This window comes from Mobula hypostoma, chromosome 20 (genome assembly GCF_963921235.1).
Source record: "Mobula hypostoma chromosome 20, sMobHyp1.1, whole genome shotgun sequence".
Taxonomy (NCBI): domain Eukaryota; kingdom Metazoa; phylum Chordata; class Chondrichthyes; order Myliobatiformes; family Myliobatidae; genus Mobula; species Mobula hypostoma.
In genome coordinates this window covers 23252372-23276508 of record NC_086116.1, presented here as the reverse complement: position 1 = coordinate 23276508, position 24137 = coordinate 23252372, and the positions used below count along the sequence as shown (strand labels likewise).

General features: G+C 38.1%; 1 protein-coding gene across 5 annotated transcripts in view; it reads left to right on the top strand.

The window, feature by feature from the left end:
- bltp3b (bridge-like lipid transfer protein family member 3B) overlaps nucleotides 1–23344 on the top strand; it is a 143756-nt gene extending 120412 nt beyond the window's left edge. For 4 of the 5 annotated variants that reach the window (XM_063072540.1, XM_063072537.1, XM_063072538.1 and 1 more), the window contains 4 exons: nucleotides 4760–5019; nucleotides 7453–7561; nucleotides 19646–19827; nucleotides 22497–23344. In XM_063072540.1, coding sequence (XP_062928610.1) covers nucleotides 4760–5019; nucleotides 7453–7561; nucleotides 19646–19827; nucleotides 22497–22613 — 668 coding nt within the window. In that variant the 3' untranslated portion in view covers nucleotides 22614–23344. Of the gene's footprint in view, nucleotides 1–4759; nucleotides 5020–7452; nucleotides 7562–9182; nucleotides 9474–19645; nucleotides 19828–22496 lie in introns of those variants that run through there. The other variant, XM_063072539.1, reaches the window with a different exon arrangement.
- Nucleotides 23345–24137: the final 793 nt, after the last annotated feature.

Below are 24137 nucleotides of genomic sequence, written 5' to 3'. Positions count from 1 at the left end.
CCCCAACTCCAGCCAACATAGCTCTCTGGGTCATTGAAGCACACAACCCTCCAAATCCTACAACAAGGTTTTCCTCCTCTTGGAGACTTACAAGCATGTCATCATGTTGATTTGTTTCCATTGTTGAAATAAGTTGTCTTTCAGCTGTTCCTATTCTGTGAGCTCCATATATTTGCTCATGGTTTGTGCTTAATATTTAGTCTAACTTAACAGATCTTGAGAAGTGCAGGCTCTGTCAGCAACCTGACTTTGTGTGTCTTTTTTTATGGGGCAGGACACCTCTACAACCCACACCTCCAATCTCATCTCATTGATTGGAACACCTAAATCTAAATAGCTTTAGTAGAAGGCATTACCCCAGAAGTTCACATACTTTTCCAACAAATATATGTAATATTGGATCATTTTTTCTCAATAAATAAATGAACAAGTATAATGATTTTTGTGTTATTTAATTGGGTTCTCTTTATGTAGTTTTAGGAGGTGAAGATCTGAGCACAGTTTAAGTCGTATTTAAGCAGAAATAGAGAAAATTCTACAGGGTTCACAAACTTTCTAGCACCACTGTAGACAGCTTGGTGAAAAAGGTATTTAGCACATTAGCCTTCATCACTGAGGGCATTGGGTGTCTACAATATTGGCAATGAGTGTAGACATTAAGATGCAATTATCTAAGTCATTGGGGAGACCACACTTGGAATACTGTGTACAGTTTTGGTCACCCTCTTATGGGAAAAATGTGTTCAAACTGGAAAGAGTGCAGAACAAGATTAATGAGGGTGTTGCCAGGACTGGAGGGTTTGAGTTATTGGGAGAAGTAGGGCAGGATATATTTTATTCCTTGGAACATAAGAGAATGAGAGACGAACTTATGAGGGGCACTACAGTAGTGTAGTGGTCAGAATGATGCTATTACAGCTCAGGGCATTGGAGTTCAGAGTTTAATTCTGGTGTGCTCTGTAAGAAAGTTATTTTGTTCCCCCATGTGTGCATTGGTTTCCTCTGGTGCTCTAGTTTCCTCACACGGTCCAAAGATGTACCAGTTAGTAGGTTAATTGGTCATTGTATATTGTCCTGTGGTTAGGCTAATGTTAAATAGATGGGTTGCTGGGCCACCTCGTTGGCCAAAAGGGCCAGTTCTGTGCTGAATCTCTAAATAAATACTTTAAATTATGAGGGGCATAGGTAGGGTGGAAGGTAACAGTAGTTTCCCCAGGGTAGGGGAGTCCAAAACTAGGAGCACCTATTTAAGGTGGGACAGAAACGATCTAAGTGGACCTTTGAGGCAACCTTTTCATGCAGGGGGTGGTGAGTATATGGAACTGGCTTCCAGGGGAAGGAATTGAAGCGGGTATAATGTTATTGTTTAAGATAGGTATGTGGAGGGACAGGGCTTAGAGTGATTATGGTATGAATGCAGGAAATTGGGCTGATCTGGGTAGGCACCTTGTTCTACATGGAGTCGTTGAGCCAAAGGGGCCTGTATTGTACTGTGTTGCTGTATGACTCTACACTTTGGCTGCAAAGAGCTAATATTTGGCAGAGTTCCTTGCATAATTTACTAACCAGACAGGAAGCATTATTACTTTTTACTTATTACTTAAGTATTACAAACGTTTATACTTTTGAACTTTAGACGTGTAACTGTAAATGCTGCATGTCCCTGGAATTTCCAGGGTGGGGCAGTAGAAGTATATCAGTAATCATCTGGACTCAAATCCCTGCCATCATGCAATATTATGGTCAAACAGTGTTTATTGTATATGTACTGTATATATACAAGTACAATAGTTTTTCTTTTTAGATGCATCGGGGGGGGGGGTTCTAACTGCATATTGAAATTAAAATGCTGAATCTGTGTATCTAAACAAACTCCTCTTTGCTATATTGGGGAATAGAAAGGATATTCCAATGTGAAAAATTAAAATGCATGAGAACTACTACAAGGTGCGTGCTTCCTTTATTACTAATTAGAATATTTGATCATATTGGTTTATTTCAGTGATTGATCTTTGCAAATTAATTACATGAATCAAGTCTGTTCCTTATTCAGGAAGATGATATCTTCCTGCTTGAGGTAATTCAGCAGTGTCTCATCACAGTGAGCAACCCAATACTGTTAAATATGATCTTTCCTCCCTTTGCTCAATACTACTTCCTTGGTTTATGATGATCAATGTGCAGCCTTTACACACTATCTCGCGAAAGAGAGGGACACCGCGGTAGTGTAGCAGTTAGTGCAACACTATTACAACTCAGGGCATTGGAGTTCAATTCCAACATCCTTTGTAAGAAAGTTTGTGTGCTTTTCCTGAGTGCGTGTAGGTTTCCTCCAGGTGTTCCGGTTTCCTCCCTCAAAGGCGTACTGGTTAGTAGGCTCATTTGTCATTGTAAATTATCCTCTGCTTAGGCTAGATGGGTTGCTGGGCAGTGCTGCTTGTTAGGCTGGAACGGCCTGTTCTGCACTGTATTTCTAAATAAAAATAAAACAAGGCGTTTTCACCTCAGTTGTTACTCAGTTTCTGCTGGATATGCAACTGAAATTTCTTGTCCAAGTTTTATTTAATGCTCAACTCTGGAAAGACTCTTCCTTATGATCTGATCAGTACGATTAGTTTCTCTGCACTCCATCCTCTGGACATTTCCTAAATTACAATCAGCTTTTTCATAAACGTTCAAATTGGTTACCTGCTTTAGTAATGGACCACATCAATAACTCCACTCACTCTCTGCGCCAAGATGGACACAGAACCTGCATTAGGTAGTAAAACAAATTGGTAAAATTTTAGCATCTACTGATATGAGAATGCTCTTGTGAGGATGATAAGGGACACTATTAACCAGTATGACAGTTTTTTCCAGCAAAATCTGTTGATCACTGGTGCAATGGAAGGTAAATTACAGATTTCTTGGCAACCACTTTTATGAAATGCTACAGTTCTTCCATTTCCATTATTTGCAGTTAAAATAATCTGGTGCATATTAATGGCTTCATTTGTTAAAAGAGAGAACAGTTTTCCTATTTTAGCGGTCTTGGGTTACCAGTTGATCTGTATATCACTTGTTAGTCTGTCCTTATGGCCTGGAATATGACATTGAGTCTTGAATACTAAGGCCTTTGTTGTAAGTATTTCCATGATATGTCTGCAATTTTGCATCTTAAGTTTGTTTGATTTCCAACTTTTTCATTAAATACAATGAATTCATCTCATAATTATCAGTTGCTGTATTGTCTGTGCTCAACTTCTCTTGAATACACATTTTGCCTTTTTTTTTTGCTGAATCAGCCAACCAGATGAACCCCTCAAGCGTGTCTCAATTTTCAGAGCATCAAAAGGAACTTGGCCTGCTTAGCACACATGCATTCTTGTTATAATGCCCTCCTGTTGATTGAACCATTTCAGCACTGCTTGGTCCAGATCCTTGTCATTTGTCTCCTTTGTTGATTTACTGCAGGCCCGTCATTCAAACATGTTCTAACAACATAAGAAATCGGTGTCAACTTGACCTTCATTAAATTACAGGCACCTGTCTGTCATTTCCATATTCCACTGAGTTATTTGAGTGGCCCTTTAAAATATTTTAAGTGCAGTCTTTTACAGACCACAGAACTTTGAAAACCACAAGCCAATATAGCAACCACTGATTAATCAGGAGTCTTCCGAAAAGCTAACTTGCTTTTCCACGTTGAACTATTTTGCATCGCAGGCCATCTCCAGGTTATGTATGCTCAATTTATAGACATCCCAACACACAAATGAGCTCCTGTAACATTAAGCTCAAATGTCTGATGTACATTCATTCCTATAAACATCAGAATTAGTTTTTCCCTCTCCCCGAACCACTCCTCGTCTCCCCTCTCTCCCCCTCTGCCCCTCTCTCCATTCTTCCTCCTCCCTCCCCCCCACCACTTTAGTAATTGGATGAGTGGAATCATGCACTTTTAATGCCACTCATTACAGTTATAATACCAGGGAGCTATTTTTGTTTACTCTCCTATTTATGGACAAACTGTTATGAAAGTCTGTAAAATCTGAATCCCTTCATTACCTGTAGATGATTTGTATTGTATTTATGCATCAAACCTTTTGCTATCTTTTTAAGCCAAAATTTGTAAAAATACCATAAGCCATGCAAATTGAATAGAATTACAGTACTATGTAACTGCATTTCAAATCTTCAATGCTGTGATTGTATGAAGAATAAAACTGGAGTTACCTTAATAAGCATATTTAGCAGGGTCTAACAAATCATTCAATAATTAAATGTTTTCTCACTTCTTTACTACTCATGATTGTCATAAATTCTGAGGGACAGCACTTTGTAGTACTTCTAAGTGCCATGGCATCAGATTTGATACAGCTGAGCTTGAATAACATAATTTTTCGGTAGCTTCTGATCAACATTGCATTCTATTTGTTGTTCAGTCAGCCCTTGGGACCCCATGTGAAAAGAGAAATTGCGTTAGACGTCTGAGAATTTATGGTCATACTTCCTCAAGAAATTTGTCCTTGTCTAATTTGAGGAAAAGTAAACATTATTTAATGGACAATTTGTGTTTTATTAGTAAACTAAGCAAAAACTAGATACGGATTGGAAAATGCATCCCTAAGCAATAGTGTTGTAAAAAATGGTTGCAAGAAAATGAGTATACAACGACAGACTTGGCTTTTATGGAAGTATTATGTTAAACAATGAACTTAGCTCTTTTGACATTGTTGTATTTCAATTCTCCCCCCCCCCCCCATTTTGTGGCTAGATCGACACCAGTCTTCATTGATACAAGAATGCAAGAAAGAATTACCTGAAGTGAGTTTACGGCTTGAGGGTGGGCCTAGTGCTGCTGTCCATTCACCACTCGCAGTCCAGAATGGTTTCTTGCAATGCATTGTTAAGGACTTCAACTCAGAGTTCCTGATATCTTCCCTCACAAATTTAGGAATATTTTTGGAAGACGAAGTACCTGCTGACATTATCCCCATGAAAATTGAAATCACCGATTCTAAGATTAAACTAAAGGTATGTTCTGCAAAAACATTTGCCCAACAATATAGTGAAATGTTAGCAAAGATCCCTCTTAACATTTTCTTTGCAATTGACCGTAAAAATTGTGTTATTTCCTGTGCATCATGTCAATGAAAAACTAGTATTTATGCAAAGTTATGGAAAATAGTCTCTGCAGGATTAGAAAACGGTGATCTTGTTTTTACACAGGCATAATTGATGGTTTAGTATGTTGCCTGCATTGTCTTGCTGAAATTAAGGGGTTGGATTTGTACTCTAAATATCAAGCTAGCATTTACTTATGTTTTAAAAAAAAGGAGCTGCATCCATTATCGTGTGCATGGTTAAACAAAAATTATGAACTGCCACATTACTTTCAGAAACCATCATAAAATAGCATTTCACTACCTGTACATGATTCATTGAATTACATTATATGGTATGCAGTTTTAGTTAACTTGGAAAATAATTCACAAGTAAATGTTTTAGCTTTTGGAGTCTTTTCACAGCATTATATATCTTAATTGCAATTGACGATCTTGGCACTGAAACTTGGATCTTGGTTCTTCAAAGTCTCTAATGGTTAACACAATGTTAAGGTTATTTAGATCAGATAATGTTTCATGGTTTAGTTCTTTGCGAGTGCTCCCTTTTGTGTCTCATGTCTTTTTCCCCTGTTGCTTTCTAGGCAATTTGCTGTGTGAATTAAATATTTTACTTGACACTTCTCTGTTCATACTGAGTATAGTTCTTTAATCTGCTGGCTGGAGCAATACTGTTGTTTGCCCTTGGTTATGTTGTGTCTCGAGATTGTATGGAAGATCCTGTACTATTTTGGCTAATGAATTCCAATGCAAAATCTCAGTCTAAAGAAATTAAAGTAAATGCTCAGTTCTGTTTATCACCAGATTTTGTATTGAAGTTTGCTGCATGCATTTGAATATTTCATCCTGTGACTACTATTTATAATAGAGTGTGGATAAAGAATACTGGCAGCTATCGGAATGGAAGGGGAACTGGCTGCAGATACAAAACATGGCCATTGTCTGGAGATGTGCTGGGTTGTAGCTGTTTATTTTTCTGTGAGATCAGTTAATTTAATACAAATCAAAGTTTGAAACTGAGACCCAGTTAATCCTATTCAAGGATGAAGCATACTGAATAACCTGGAGAGGCTTTTCTTGGTGTGTGCCATGGACATATATCATGTACTCACTTTCAAGGACTCTTCATCTCGGGTTCTCAATATTTATTGATTATTTATTATTTATTGTTTTTTTCCCTCAGCTCAAACTGGTAAAACGTGAGCTGCAGGCATACCCAAGTACACTCATTTCTCAAATGCTAGGAACTGTCAAATTATTCTAGTGGTGTTCAGTGTTGTGGCTTTCTGAAGATTTGCATAGATATTGTTGTGTAGCCCTAGTTGTTTAATGCTATTGTGTAGTGCCTTTGGGATGATACCAGTTGTAGATATTACTATTGGGACAAGGTCTCCCCTGATCATGTTCCAAAGTCTTAATTTCCTCTTTAAATTTAGCATATTTCTGGTGTTTTTCACTTACTGATTTCTGTTATGTGTGTTTGGAATGGCTATATCTATTCAGTAGATTGTTTTTGCTTGTTTATCCCGTATTATTGTATCCAAATGATTATTATGGATTGTCCTATCTGTAATAATGGATCAGTCATCATATAATTTGTGGTATTCTGACTTTAAAACTGGATCAGGCTTATATTTATAGTAAGGTATGATTTCTTTTATGAGTTTGTATTTTAAAGCAAGATTTTGGTGAATGATGTTTGCCACTTGATTGTGCCTATGTAAGTAATCAGATTATGTTAAACTGCTACAGGATCCTGTAATGTGTTGGATTATTTCAGGTTTTCCTTAGCATTTTCTACTTTTATCATCTTGAATCTGTTGGCCTTTTTGCACACTGGTTGTCTGCCCTGTTGGGTGCAGTCTTCCATTGATTCTGTTATGGTTATTGGATTTACTGAGTATGCCCACAAGAAAACAAATCTTGGGGCTGTATATGGTGATATATATGTACTTTGATAATAAATTTACTTTGAACTTTGAACTATGTGTTCTGTTCTTGAATGGGTAATTAGCTTGCTTATATTCTTGCTGACAAAGAATTTAAAGTATATCAGAATTGTTTTCTATATATGTATTTTCTTTTATTATATCATTATTTGTGGAAGCAGATTAGTTTGAAAACATGATGGACCATCCCTAACCAAGCCATGATTGGCAAAGTCATCTGCATTGCAAATAGCAGATTATAGCTTTGTCAGAATCTGAATCAGGTTTATTCCTATAAAGCCCAGATCAATTTGGTTGAGTAGTTTTGGAAATGTGCAAAAGTTGTTTTGGAATTTTTCCACTAACTAGCTATTATAATAAAAGCTTTTAAAAACTTGTTACAATTTCATTCAAAGGATGACAATCCATGCCGTGAACAACCCACCCATGATCCACTGCCAGTGGAACTGATGATCGATCATCTAATTGTGAGCAGAAACGATGATGGAAGATTTTGCATTGGAGGTGAGGAACTGTTTACTTTGCAGAAAGGGTGAGATTTAGAACGAGCTTGTAATGTGTTTGTGATTTGATTTGCATTATATACTATTTAATCAACAAAAGCTTGCTGAAAATCCTAGCTTGGAGATAACAATTTTGTTGTAAAACTCCTTTGCCTATCACTACTGTAGTTGGTATTTTACCTGCCCAATTTTAAGGCAGCAGGTTGTGATTATTCCTCAGCAATTTTTGACATTGACTTTTTGTTGATTAAAATGTTGTTTAGAATAAATTGTATCAAACTCACCTGATGTGAGAATAACATGAAAATTATATTTTTGGAAATATAGTCATTAAAAAAAGAAAATTCAAAGTTTGTTGTATTTAAATAGGATAAAACAGTTTACTATTTATATGAAAGCTTCACAGATGAAGCTAAATTTTATGATGTTCATTTCATAAACCAGAGCCAAAAATCTAAGCTGACATTCCTTTGCAGATATGAAGTTCATCAGATGAAACGTGAAATCAAATTTTCCATCTGCTTTCTCAGATGAAAAAAGTACAATTTTTGCAAAGGTCATGGACTTTGTTCCTGATCTTTTGACCAATATTGAACTCTTAATCATTTTTCCCAACTGTAGCGGTTACATTTTCCTATATTATAACAGTATCAACTTTTCAAATTGTACTTTGGTGGCTATGGAGTACATTCAACATCTGAAAAGAACATTCAAAACAAATACCCCACTACCTTATTTATTTAATGTGTGTGTGCTGTTACACTGATGAAATATATATACATGGAATATAGCATTCTTGTTCAAATTATAGTTTTGTGAAGGATTTGTCATTACCGCAATCCCAAAGATTACCTCCAGATTGGTAGCCAATCTCATCCTAATCAATGCTGTTAATATCTTAGAACTGCACTTTGCCCAGGCGACAATGCAGCTTGAGAATGAGTGTTACGTGTGTACTTCACTGTCTATAAGTATTCTTGTGTTTGCTTTAATTGTAATTTTAACTATCAAGTGGGGGGGGGAGAAAGATACTAATTCTGAAATTTATAGGAATAAATGTACATCAGACCTTTGAGCAGTTATTTGAATACAAACCAAAACTGCTCGGAGATTGAGCACAGGTGGTTGACACTTTATGACATGCTGTCCACTATAACCAAGTAGTAAAGTCGAAGAAAATACTTCCAATCCGCTATTAAGAAACTAGCGAAATGATAAAAACTAATGAAACTAAAACTAGTGCTATACCAAAGTAAACAGTCTTAGCATATTTAAACATACTTAAGCTGAGTATTCTTAAATGTATTTAAAAGTATGTAAGTGGTCAGCAAAAAGTTATCACCTACAGCCCACTTCCTAGCTCTACCCAATCTAGACTGCACATGAATACAGAACTAAACTCTTAGCTTCTATCACGCCCCCAACCCAGATAACTAACTACTCATAATAAATATACAACACAACATACAACAGACAGAATATAGATACGTGGCTCCTACGTCACAGCCCCTTATTTATTACACTATAATAATTACTACTACATACTAAAACATAGGAGACATTAAATATTAATATTAATACAAATGTCTTCTTCTTTCTTCTACTGCTTTTCACCTCAAAAGGTTCAAAGTGGTCCACTCCTACAAGTGTGAACGGAGGTTCATCTGGAGAGACCCTGGAGCTGCCTCAACTGTCGACAAACAACACACTTAGCCAGGATTCTTCATATAGCCGTACTAGCACTGGGAATCCAAAACTTCTTGGCGCCACCAGGATACGTGTGGCTATGGCCACCATGTCCCACTTTTTGATGTACATGCCGCTGAATGAGATCTGAGATATAAAGGTACATTGGCAGTATAACAAGATGTTTAGACTCTTCAGGCATGGCTGTCCTACCGGGCTGTCCACTAACTCTCAAGACACCGTCTTCAAGTATTGGATTGAGCTTGAAAATATGACTGTTCCTTTTCACACTTTCTCCCCTTTGCAAACTCAAAAATTAATCTGGAAATCTCCCTCTTTGGCAAAAAGCAACAATCTCCTTTCTGAGCTTCTCCGCTGAGAGGCAGTCTCAGCCAATATGACCTTTGGCCTTCTCAATCTTTCTCTCCCCAAAGAATACCCTTGGTATCCTTCATCCAAGTCAGACTGAGAGCGAACGATATTCAGTTGCTTCCTCTTCCGACTAAGAAGTAAGGGCACGTTCTTAATTCTAAGAATCCAGGCCACTGTCTTCCTCAAATCGGTCCAAGACAAGAAGTGATGGATTATATATATTACCACTTCCATCCCCTCTTCAATCTGCATGATATTCAATAGCAATCTGCTTGACATCTGGATCATATAACGGAAGTTCTCCAGAATAATCAGGATTCACAGGCCATTCACTTTCAGGGTGAAGAAGATACTGAGGACCTGACACCCATACCTTATTCTTCAGAAAAGACTTCAGCTTCAACCCTCCAGAGCAGTGGTCTCCAATCACCGAGCCACAGACCAGTACTGGGCTGCAAATATGTGCGACTGGGCCGTGAGGAAATGATATGATTTGGCAATATGAAACGATATGAGTCAGCTGCACCTTTCCTCATTCCCTGTCACGTACTGTTGAACTTGAACAACCGCCTCCCTTCGGCCGGTCCACAAGAATATCGTTAATATTAAATTAGTCTGTGGTGCGCAAAAGTTTAGGGACCCCTGCTCCAGAGGACGTATCTGCAAGGTAGCTTGAAATGTTTACATACCTCAGTTGCGACACTTGTGAGACCTTAAGAATTTCTGAAACTCTGTTAGCGATGAATGTTCGGAATCTGGAAGCTTCATTCTTGATTTACTTCAGCACAGAAGTAGTATCAGTCCAAAATACTGAGCCCTGAAGCTTCCTATACAACTTCCTTTACAATGTGTCCATATGGCTTGTCATCGTAGCAGCAGTGAGCTCCAAACAAGGGATGAAAACTAACTTCAATGGAGGTACCCTAGATTTTCCCATAGTAAAAGCACTGCAACAATAGGTACGTTTCTGCTCCATAGACATCTTTGCTTTCATTTATAAAGTGGTGTAACTGTTCAGCAGTAACTTATCCAAAATCCAAGGGTTTCAAACATCCAGAATTCTTGAAGTCTTCCATCTGGCAGAGTTCTTCCAGCCAGCCTGTCCACTTATGAACAATTGATGTTGCTGTAGCTTTATCACAGCCAAGCCCATTCTTACATGGATCTTGTAGGATCTTCTTTGTAGATAACACCACCAGACTCAAGATTCCAAAGGGATCATAGATGGAACCTAATAGTGTAGAGGATTCCCCTTTTGGTAAGTGGTCTATCCTGGATCATGATCTTAAACTGGAAAATATCAGACTGAATACACTATTGCACACTCAGTACTCTCTCCACCCAAGGAATATCTTTATCCAAATCCAAATCCCTCATGTCTTTTGCTCCTTGCTCTTCTGGTATCACAGATAGCTTCTATGCATGTTGCTTATCCACTTTGTGAGTCAAAAACTACCTTTAGCACAAATGGATACAAGGCCATAATAGAGAAACACCGCTTCTTCCTCAGAGGACACTGACACAAGGCAGCCATCAACATAGAAGCAATACAAAACCTTATCCACCAATACGCAGCTGAACTGTTCTTCGCTATCTTCTGCACATTTCTTAAGATTGAAATATGCACAATTCAGTGATGATGTTGCTTCAGAGAGATGTAACTTGATGTAACCACCATTCCAAAGTGCACCATATCTTGGCTGAGGTCATCATCGGGCCACCAAAGAAACCTCAGTAGATCTGCATTCCGCTGGTACTTTAACGTAATGAAACATTGACTCAATATCCATCATGATCACCAATGGTTCTTTTCTGAATCTGGTTATGACTCCAGTCAGTGAACTATTAAGATCTGTTCCTTGGAAAAGCTGAGCATTAAGTGATAGTCCCTGAAAAATTGCTGCACAGTCAAACACAACACGGTTTTCCTTTTCTGGGGTGATAAAAACCATGGTGTGGAATATACCAGACTTTCCCAACATTCCAGATCTTCTGCTGGCACTCTTTGGAGGCGACATCCTACATGAAACCTGTGTAGTCCATGTGAAATGACAAATACTTCTTAACCCTCTTCCCTAGATTCAAAGCACACTGTTCAGCAATCTTCCCATTACACTGGACAGTAGTTTTTTCTGAAAGTGTTGCTTGAAGCTGAACACAAATATAATTTCTGACTACTTGTATCTCTTAGGAATTTGAAGAAACAAGAAATTAACTTTTATTGAATATAATGTGTTTAATTGCATAACGGTGCTGACAATTTGCCATAGTTCAACTAAGCTAAAAATGTTTTGTTGGTGATTCTCATTTGTAATTGGTGTCTGAGGCTTCTCATTTAGGTGTTCCAACAATAATCAGCCAGCATTGATGGATTCCAGTTGCACTGATATCATTTCTCTATAACCTGGTGAAACCTTTCAACATGCTCGTCAATGAGAGCACTGACATTTACAAGGAAGAAGTCTAAGTGAGAATGTAGAAAATGAATCTTGGTGACATTGCACTTCATGGTTTTGTATGTTTGAGGCACGCTGTCAACCAGCTGCATGTAGATTGGTGCTCTGTAGTTGTGAAGAAACTTCTCATCAACATTCTTGAGTGCCTTCTACGCATTTTTCCCCAGTCCCACTCAAGGTTCTTTGAATAGCTTGTCATTGATGCCCTGTTTGATTTGTGACTAACAAACATGCCTTCCTTAACCTTAGTATCTTTTTTTCTGGGAAACTTCTGTCTCAAATATTAAAATCCTTCGTAGAATTTTTTGTGCCTGGTGATAGCAAATTCCTTCCTTGCAGTCTTGAACCCAGTTATTCTGCTTTTGCCTTTGACAAATCCAGATCTCTGACCAGGTTATTTAACGCAGATTGAATTATCAGATGAGGCTCACTCAACGTAAAGGGTTCAAAATCTGTATCAGTATCAATGTTGCTTTCCATTCCTGGCTCATACATCGTGGCATCTTTGTGTGCCTCCTCTAGACTCCGTGTCTCTAGTAGCTTTGGTATTGGAAACTATTATCATGTAGCATAGGTCTCATGGCTGAAGGAAGATTAGGGTATTCAATGGATTTCTTGTTCTTAGCAGAAGAACCAGACACTGGTCAGACAGAAGTAGCAGTCTGTCACATGATTCTTCTGCTATATAAATTGGACAGCGAAGTACCTCTGAGTCAAGCTCCAAGATCGACAACACATGTTGCACAACAAACATGAGGAGCCCAGGCTTTGTATTGGTCATCAATTTTACACCCAAAGTAAAGCCCATAGGCTTTCTTAATAAGAGGAACCTTTGAGATTTAAGTGTATACTCGCCATAAAAGAGAAATTATCACAGCTGTTGCAATGTTGACGAGGCATTTTGCTATCTCAAATAGTCCTGAAAATTCAATTACTTTATTATAATGTGTACACACAATATGCTATGCGTGTGGAGCATGTGCATCAACGTGATCACAAACCGATATAAATGAAAGCACAACGCATAGAATGGTGTGTATGTGATACTTTTATAACCTTTCTAAAACCTTTCCTGCTGTGCAGCATCCATCCTGCCTAAGTGTGCCCAGGCATTCCTGGATAAGATAGAAAACGTTTTAGCTTACATTGTGGGCAATATTTTAATTGACTTGAATTATGAATTGAAATAAATGTAGGCAATTACAAAAAACATAGTGCATGATAGGGAAACTTCAAGGTGAATTTCATGATCAGCAGCCCAAAATCCATAAGCTCCAATGTTTTAGGCATACTTATCTCCATCAGCAGTTCAATTTCAGAATCAATCTCTGGCAAATGGACATGCTTTAAGTGAGACCGTCTCTGGAGATCCCTCTGACAAGGGATATTCCCTTTGTGGATTGACATTCTTTCCTGCATATAGATGTTAGGTAGTTCACAATAGTTTTCACCATCTAAGCCAGCCACTTCCAATCCTTAAACAATGTAGCTACTCACAAATTTCTTTGACCCATGATGCATAAGAAAATGTGTGTTCTTTTTCCTATTGGATTGAGCTTGTTCATTAGCCCACTGTGCAGAGCACTGCAATACTTCCTTGATGTAGAAAAGTATAAGTAACTACTGTCTTGTTATCTTTCTTAGACTTCACTCGTACTGGAATTAATCATGATTACCAGCCCCCATAAGGCCATTAGATACTGGGGCATTACTCACTGTTGTGTCTGATTCTTTCACAGCTTGTTACAATTCTGCACTCTTTTTGTCACAGCAAATATGAAGTATGCTGGGACGCTTGCCACTGCCTATCTTGCATGAAAGATGCTTCCTTCAATCGTTACTGTTGTGTCCTGTACACAAATAACCAAAGCAAACACCACTTTCCTTTAGGAAGGCAATCTTCTCATTATGAGGCCTTTTCTTCAGGTGAGGGTATGAATCCAGTGTATGCTTACCCTCACAGAACAGACAAACCCTTTTGGCTGACGAGACCATTTCCCTTTCATTAGTTCCAGGCTATTTTAGCTTTACTTCTCATTGGCTACAGTAGTGGCAAAGCTGCTTCCATTAGCCTTAGAACGAAGTTGTAACTTAGTTTTGTTCACACCCTGCTTATTGCAGGTAATGTAGTATCCTGTATATTCCCAAACATTAGGTGGGAGTCCTTACTTGTTTTTCAATATAATCAACAATGGCGGCTTCACGGTTGTGCCTATCTAGTAGTTCACAGACCACCATTCTACATAGATCCCTAAGCATATGGGACAACTTTACAGCAATCAACATATTGGCAGGCATGTCCAGCACTCTCATGTACTAAACTTCTCCCATGGCTTTACAACAGCCTTTAAGAAAAAGGCTAGTCTTGAAGAGCCTTCACATCTTCAGATTTAATAGGTGGCCAAGAAAAAGCCTTTCATATGTAGTCTGATGCAATTTTCTGCTCAATACCAAAATGATCCTTAGCTTTTAGATATCCTTCCTTAAGGTTGAAATGCTGGCACTTCTGACAAGCTGTCTAAGGCAACCTCCAGTGTACTGTTCAAGGAAATTGAGGTAGTCACCATAATTGTCAGTCTTTCTTTCAACATTATTCTTAAAACTCTCATGAATGCATGATATTACAATGGATCGCAATAAAGATTTGAATCTCTCTTTTAGGTAAAGATGAAAATTGTTGACATTGTACCAATAAAATTGTTATTTCATTTTGCGTCCTTATGACCTCCATAATACTAATCAGACCTTTATCATCTAAAGCACAAGTGTTTCCATACTGTAAGTTAACACCCCAATGAGCACCTTGAGCTGTTGAATATGACATGGGTTCAGAGTGCCTCCTTAGTGCAGGCTGAGAGTGAACAGCCTGAATTACCCCTTGAGGGCCCTAACTCTTGTTTCATAGATATCTGTGGAACAAATGAATCAACGTTGACTTTGAGTGTGTTGGGTTTTCTCTGTGCCACACCAACGCAGGAACTCACACCATAGGATTGTCCTGCTGGAGCACTTTTAGCATCCACTGCACTTGAGGCCCTTAGCACTTTAGCTTTGACCATCTGTACTGCAATTTCTTTCTGCAACTTAGCTGCTCCATCCTTCGTAGCTGTTTCTTTCCTTTTTTTTTGGCGGGTGCCTGCATGCGTGTGAGACTGTGCGTGTGTGTCTGCGTGTGCATTCGTGAGGTCTTTTTCATGGCTTTTACAAGGCGCAGAGCGAGAGAGAGACTGTGTGGTGCGCCACTCCTCACACAGACATTTTTTCGCAGTATTTTTCCCTTTTGTTTTACAAGGTCGAGTTGCAATCCCGACACTCAACCCTGCACAGATGAAAAGCCTACTCGGGAGCGGACCTGACTGGTTTCGAACCCGGGAACTTCCGCTTCCGGGTCTGGCGCCGGAGTCATTGCACCACCAGCTGGCCTGCTTCTTTCCTTTCCAAAGCTGTTTTTTGTTTCTACGAAGCTGTTCTTCTGTCTGCTGCTTTCCTTTCCTAATTGGCTGCTCTTGCTCTTCCAACGCATGTTTATCCTTCAGTGTTTATTGCTGTGCCATTAATGCAGCTATATTAGCCTCCATTTTAATGCATGCAGAGGAGGTATTAAATACAGAAAATGTTCTGCTAGCAGCGAAACTTGGAGCAGGAAAATTGACGAACTAATGCTTGGGTGTATGTCATCCTGTAAATCCTCAGCTTTATGCATAGTCAAAACGTGCCTTGAAATTTGAGAAATATTTTCACTTGTTTCAACAACATGACCTTAAACATTGCTTTGTTTCAGCCGTTGTTTAGCATCTACTGTGACTAAATTAATAAAAGTTTCATTATCTGTAAAACTTCCAATTGGCTTATCTCATTCTGGGTTAGGAATTAAAGACAACAGCATGTAATGTTGCTTAGCAACAGCTTCATGGAGACTATTCTACCCTAAGATGAGACCGCACTTGTGAGATATTTTCTGAATCTTCCTCAAGACATATGTATTAAATCTTTAATTTTGCTCACATTTCTCTTGTATCCCTTTTGAGAACTTTTGATTCTATCTGTTAAAACTTTCTCAGTAAGTTTAATTTCTCTTTTAGTTCTGTCTTAAAGGTCTCTGGCATCAGTTCCACTTGTGTTGCTTTCTCGCTGCGATCACTCCAGACCAAACAAACAGCGTTCAATTCAAATGTCAGCAACCAGAATATTTCAGCACTTCATTGGAACAAAGCAATGATCCCCTAGGCAAGCGTCACACCAATGAACATACTGGTAGCGCTGACCATCCCAAACTGTGTTCAAGCCACAAATAAACGGCATGAATCAATAAAAGGTCGTTACCTGCCGCAAGTTGCTCCTGGCTTCTCAGTGTTGCGATTCTAATTTTGCCAATGGGTCCGATGCAATCCTTTGCCATAGACTGTGCTGTTTATTTGGTATAACTATCTTTTTGTTGACAAAAATGCAGCGGTTACTTGAATACAAACCAAAACCACAAAGAAACAAAACATTGGGGTTGACACAGTATGATGTGCTATCCACGATAACCAATTTGTAAAGTTGAAGGAAGTACATTCAATCCTTTATTAGAAACCAGCAAAAGGAATGAAACAATAAAAACTAATGAAACTAAAACTAGCGATATAACAAAATAAGCAGTCTTAGCATAATTAAACATACTTAAGCCAAACGTGCTAAATGTATTCAAATGTGTTTGTGGTCAACAAAATGATACCACCCCCAGCCAACTTCCTAGCTCTATCCAAACTAGACATAACTAAAGACAGAAAACATGAATGCATAACTAAACTCTTCGCTTCTACCATGTCCCAACCCACATGACTATCAACCCATAATAAAAACTCAACATAAAGTACAGCAGACAGAAAATAGATACATGACTCCTACACCAACTATCTTTCAACATTCCATTCATACAATAGTTTTCACAGTTGAAGTTTGACATTTTAGAAGTGAGCTGGCTACGCAAATTCATTTGTTAAGGACATTATTGACTTGGTTTTGTCAGAGCTGAAGATGATGCATCGTTTGTTCAGCTACTGGCAATTTTGTTTATCTACAGGAATTCATTCATCTTATTTTTTCCCAAAATTGTGCATTTTGTAACAAGCTTTGTTTATTTCTGTTGTTTATAATTTTCAATGGTAATCACATTTGATAACCTTTTGTCTTAGCATCACTATGATTGCTACTAATCATACTAAATGTTTAGCTTATTTTAAATAGAGATCTGTCTTAAATAAACATAAGTTTTGCAATCTAAGTAAAACTTAATCAACACAAGTCACAGCATCCTCTTAAATTATGAAAAGCTACAAATCTGTGTGCTGCATGCTGTTTGAACATCTTACAAAAATCAGAGAATGAAAAGTAATTACCATTTTCAGCAAAATTCAAAAGACATTTTTAATGGAATCAGTTTTTTACAGCTTAGCTAAGATTTTTTTGAGTTAATTTGAATCTGCGGTTTTTCTGCATGTATTTAGTTCAACTTTCATAGATGGCTTGAATATTTGCTGTACATTGAGTACAAGTATGAAGTCTGTGTAAATTGATAATTAGAACCATAGAACATTACAGCACAGAAACAGGCCTTTTGGCCCTTCGTGGCTGTGCCGAACCATTTTTCTGCCTGGTCCCACTGACCTGCACCTGGACCATATCCCTCCATACACCTCTCATCCATGTACCTGTCCAAGTTTTTCTTAAATGTTAAAAGTGAGCCCGCATTTACCACTTCATCTGGCACCTCATTTTACACTCCCACCACTCTCTGTGTGAAGAAGCCCCCCCCCGCAGTTCCCTTTAAACTTTTGCCCCTTCACCCTTAATCCATGTCCTCTGGTTTTTTTTTCTCCCCTAGCCTCAGTGGAAAAAGCCTGCTTGCATTCACTCTATCTGAGCACATCATAATTTTATATACCTCTATCAAATCTCCCCTCATTCTTCTACGCTCCGGGGAATTAAGTCCTAACCTATTCAACCTTTCTTTGTAACTCCAGTTCTCAAATCCTGGCAACATCCTTGTAAACCTTCTCTGCACTCTTTCAACTTCATTAATATCCTTCCTGTAATTTGGTGACCAAAAATGTACACAATACTCCAAATTCAGCCTCACCAATGCCTTATACAACCTCACCATAACATTCCAACTCAATACTTTGATTTATAAAGGCCAATGTACTAAATGCTCTCTTTACGACCCTATCTACCTGTGTTGCCACGTTTAGGGAATTTTGTATCTGTATTCCCAGATCCCTCTGTTCTACTGCACTCCTCAGTGCCTTACCATTAACCCTGTATGTTCTACCTTGGTTTATCCTTCCAACGTGCAATACCTCACACTTGTCTGTATTAAACTCTATCTGCTATTTTTCAGCCCATTTTTCCAGCTGGTCCAAATCCCTCTGCAAGCTTTGAAAACCTTCCTCACTGTCTACTACACCTCCAATAATCTTTGTATCATTAGCAAATTTGCTGATCCAATTTACCACACTATCATCCAGATCATTGATATAGATGACAAATAACAATGGACCCAGCACTGATCCCTGTGACACATCACTGGTCACAGGCCTCCACTCAGAGAAGCAATTCTCTACCACCACTCTTTGGCTTCTTCCATTGAGCCAATTTCTAATCCAATTTACTACCTCTCCATGTATACCTAGCGACTGAATCTTCCTAACTAACCTCCCATGCGGGACCTTGTCAAAGGCCTTACTGAAGTCCATGTAGACAACATCCACTGCCTTCCCTTCATCCACTTTCCTGGTAACCTCCTCAAAAAACTCTATTAGATTGGTTAAACATGACCTACCACGCACAAAACCACGTTGACTCTCCCTAATAAGTCCCTGTCTATCCAAATACTTGTAGATCCTATCTCTCAGTACTCCTTCCAATAATTTACCTACTACTGACGTCAAACTCACCGGCCTATAATTTCCCGGATTACTTTTAGAGCCTTTTTAAAATAACGGAACAACATGAGCTATCCTCCAATTCTCCAGTGCCCCACCCGTAGATACTGATATTTTAAATACATCTACCAAGGCCCTTGCAACTTCAACACTAGTCTCCTTCAAGGTCTGAGGGAATACCCTGTCAGGTCCCGGGGATTTATCCACTCTGATTTGCCTCAAGATAGCAAGCACCTCCTCCTCCTCAATCTGTATAGGTTCCATGACCTCACTACTTGTTTGCCTTATTTCCATTGACTCCATGCTAGTTTCCTTAGTAAATACAGACGCAAAAAAACCATTTAAGATCTCCCCCATTTCTTTTGGTTCCATACATAGCCGACCACTCTGATCTTCAAGAGGACCAATTTTATCCCTTACTATCCTTTAGCTCTTAATAATTCTTGTCCAATTGATGGTAATAACTGGTCAGTGTTTCATTGCATTGAAGGTAAGCTGTGCATATTTTATATCTTGTATCTGGTTTGGAACTGTAAAATGAAATCACTGGATCAAAGTAACATCTTGCTTATTTTCTAACAAGCTGTTCACTTTTTTACATAAGATTTGGATGCTTTCCTGTTTACATTTGTTTCTTTTACCCAGGCGCCCAGTTTTCTAGTCAGACCCAAGCAAATAATGGAAATACAAAGCAAACAATATTATCATGCTTAAAAAGCGATGAATCAAAAGAAGTCAGATTTATGTCACAATCTACTCAAACAGATCCAAAGGATCAATTTGCACCAGAGCAATCAGAGGCTGGGAATTCAGTTACCAGAGAAAAGGTAAGCACTAATGAGCACAAATCAAACATCTTCTCTACACCAAAATCAGAAGTTTATGCTTAATTTGTAAAAACTGACAGTAAAATTTACTACGTATAATAATGAAATACATTTACAAAGTACTGCCTGAAGTAATTCATAGAAGAACTGTCAAAAAAACCCCAGTTATGTAAGGATATGATGTGGAGGATGACCAACAGCATATTTTTGAAAGTTTATTTTGGAAATACTGTAAACAAGTGAGAGGAAGAGGGAGGAATCTCGGAAGTCTGAAACTGAACAACTGAAAGAATGACCAGCAGAAGTAGAGGGATTACTGCAGATGATGGCCAAAGGCAGGGTGGAATGGAGGAATACAACTGTGAAAGTGAAAGCGCAGGGCACAAAATAAATTCTAGCCATGTGTCAATTGTATTTTTTATGCCATGAAGGTAACAGCCAAACAAATAATTTGGCCGCAGACATCTCAGCCCGAAATGTTGACTGTACTCTTTTCCATAGATGCTGCTTGGCCTGCTGAGTTACTCCATCATTTTGTGTGTGTTACTTGGATTTCCTGCATCTGCAGATTTTCTCTTGTTTATTCTTGTTATTTTGAGCACTCTTTACCTTTCAAAAACTTTCTTTGCTCTCTCCATCTAATGAAGTTGTAATTATTCTAGTTGTGCTTAAATTCTTCAGTATCCTCTCCAAAGTTTTTGACAAGTAGGCCATTACTCTAACCAAAGGCTAACCAATAATCACAGTCATAGATTTGTATCACTGAACCTATTTACAAAATCAGTTGTCCCAAATGTTTTTTAAACTACATTTTCAAACTTACTTTGCCCTCTTCAAATATTGATGAAAATAACTAACACCAAATCCATCTAATCTGTGTTTCTATATGTTGTACCTTCAAGTGTGCAATACTACATGTAATCACAGACCAGAATATCATAATTTTATCTTCGGACAATTCTTTATCCACTTTGAAACACTGTTTCTAGTACCGAGATAAAGTCTTAATGAAGGGTCTCAGCCCGAAATGTCAGCTGCTTATTCCTCTCCATTGATGCTGCTTGATCTGCTGATTTCCCCCCATCATCTTGTGTGTGTTGCTCTGCATTTTCAGAATCTGAAGGATTCCTTGCGTTCCAGATAAACTTTTCATTGCAAGAGAAGTAATAGCCTCATGGGCACCATAGTTCATTCTTCTCTCCATTCAGAAAAGCATGTGTTCACAATGATACCCCTCCTCACGTACACCCCAGGGAGACTGAATACAGACAGCAGAAACTTCAAGGTACCATCTCTGCAAAATCCTCCAAACTGACAAGCAGAATCATCTTAATTTTTCAGTCCAACAGCCCTAGCAGAGAGGTTATAAATTATGATGAGCTGACTCCAATGAAAGGACCACGTGCCTGACACCTATTCTACTCTAGTTTTGTCACAGAAAGAGATTACAAGGTAAAGGCAATACTTTAGGATATTCATAAAGCCTTTTCAGAAAAAAAATAACATCCTTGCTATCTTATGAGAATACTTGGCTTGTGACCAACCAAATTGAAATTGTGTTGAGAATCTCATGACCCTTTGTAAGTATACAGAAGACCACCAGAAGCTACAGGAGGGACCTCCCATGTTCCTCACCCACCCACCACATCAAGAACCTCTGTGCTCTACCCGTGACAGAATCTGCAGATCTCACTGGCCTTTTTAGTCACTTCATTGTTGACTCCTGTAAACTTTCTAAGAAGGAGATTTTTGTAACATCTGTTCAAATACAATGTTCTCCTGTAATCTTAACATGATGCAATGCGTGCATTGGTACTTAAAGATTAGAACAAAATTGCCTGACTCACTGAGTTCCTCTAGCATCTACAGACTCTTGTGTTTTCATTTTACAAAGTAATAGTTTGGCGACATTTGGAGTATTGTGTGCAGTTCTAGTTGCCTAGATTGGACTGGGAAGAATAAAGGCGATTCATTGGGATGTTGCTTGGGCAGGAGAGCTTCAATTTTGGGGAGAGATTGAACAGGCTGAACTTGTTTTCCTTCAAGTAGAAGAGACCGAAAGATGACCTAATAGAATTAAATAGGATTATGAGCTGATGGTCAAAATATTTCTCCAATGGTTAAGGTAACAGAAGCAAGAGGAGGTAGGGGATTTAAGGTAAGTTTTTACCCTTTTAAATGGTAGTTGATATCTGGAATGTGCTTCTAGAAGATGTGATGGCATATGCTACCATGTTTAAGATGCATTGAACACCTAGTCAGGCAAGTCATTGAAATTTATTGTTCTAATGTGAACAAATTCCATTGGCAGAGATGAGCAAAATAAGTTTCAGCATGAATGTGATGGACCACAGGGCCTATTTGATAAGTAATATTCAGGTTGAGATAGTTGGCTCTCTGCTTTCACATTACACTAATTTACAATTATGGAGGCTTTCACTGATTCTTTACTTTCTCAGAGAGCATGCAAATGAAAATCAGTAGTCAACTTTCATGTGCTTTGTATCACCTAAACCATTGAAATGTTAATTAATCAATTAATTATTTGTGCACACTGACCATTAAAAACATAGTAACACAGAAGAAAGAAACTGGAAAAAGGATATTAGCAAACAATTTTAATGTTAAAGAAAAATAAGTCATGATTGCCTTTTTGTTCTTTTTTGTAGTTACTTTTGGAGGAAAACGAATGCCTAAAACAGGAACTAGCCAAAACTAAATTGGCTCTTGCTGAGGCCCAGATGGAAAATGACAGCTTGTTGCAACAAATCAAGAGGGTTAACTGAACTCTAATCATAGTGAGTTATAACTCCTTGGACTGCATTAAAGCAGAAGTTTCTTGAAACTGGGTACAACTATCCCAAACTGTTTTAACTTTGTGGTCTTCTTGCTGAGCATTGAACAAACTTTATTAAGAGAAACTTAACAGTATGTCTGCTGAAGACAAACTTTTGAATGTGAAAAAAAAACTTACCAGTCTGTTTGATATCATTCAAGCGGTACAGGCAAGTAGAATACAATTGTTGAGCTGCATAGGTGTTGCACCATGTGTTAATGGTGTTTATATTCACTAAATCTAGAATCAGTGCTGTCATAAAGGGGTTTGAAATAAAGTTTGAAATAAAATATTGTGGGTAAGTAATTTCTTTCATACAACTGACCTGAGTTTTGTTATGCCATCGAGAATTGTTTTCTAAAACAAAATCCTGTTCCAGGAGAAGAGGAGTCTGAATTTGCACTGTAATTAACGACCATGTATTTGTTTTTTCTGTGTAAAATCTGTGATAAAGAATTTGTACAGCTTAACATTAAGTGTTTGTGCTTTATGCATTAATGGAAGACACTGTTGTTGCTCAACTTTGTACTCCTGCAAAAGTCCGTCTGATTTAACATGTCACTTTACATGTAAGGATGGATTTAACAAAAAATGATGCACATCTTTGCATAGCATCATAATTCTTCCATAAATAATTGTATTAAAATTGTACTCAAAATAAAGTACAGAAAAATTAACTCAGTACATTTTAAAATTTTTTACATGTTGTTACTGAATTATTACCAAAAATACATAACAATTGCACACATTCACATATTTCCTTTATTTTGTAATGTTCAGCAAATCATTGTACTCTGTGTCTAATATACTTTTCTCCTTGCCTCCAAGTCCATGATTGTTCATAATAATTGATTTTTGTCCCTGGTGTCAAAATTAGGAGACCAACTGAAGTCTTAAATATAGAGAAATGGCAAATAATAATCATGAACAGAAGTCTATACCATTGCAACCAAGAAAAATAACTCTCATGACATTCAATATAGCCACTATTGGGCATCCCATTGTTAAAGTCCTCAGGAGAAATGGTGGGGAGATTTGTGGTATGACATGAAACTTGCCAGAACAAATAAGCACTGTAGTAGCAGGAGCTAATCACTCTGATTCATCAAAGCTTTTCCATCTATGCAAAGAACAAGCCATGGTCTGTTACAGTATTTACTGTGGGTTGAGTATGTAGTTCCAACTGAATTTGAAAAGCTTGACAACAGGCTGAATCAGTCTGCATACCAGTAACTATCCAATCCATTCACTCCCTCTACCATTAGTGTATTGTGGGTGCAGCTAGTACCTGCATTTATTTATCTGAACAGTCACGTGTACGTTGTTGTGCTGTTCACAACACTTGTGCATCCCATTCTTTACCCCCGCTTCAGATCACACAACTACGACTTGGTAATGTATTGCTGTTTTATAACTGGGATTACCACCCGAGAGCTTTCTGGGAGTAATTTCACCAAATGGATTATTGTTCAAA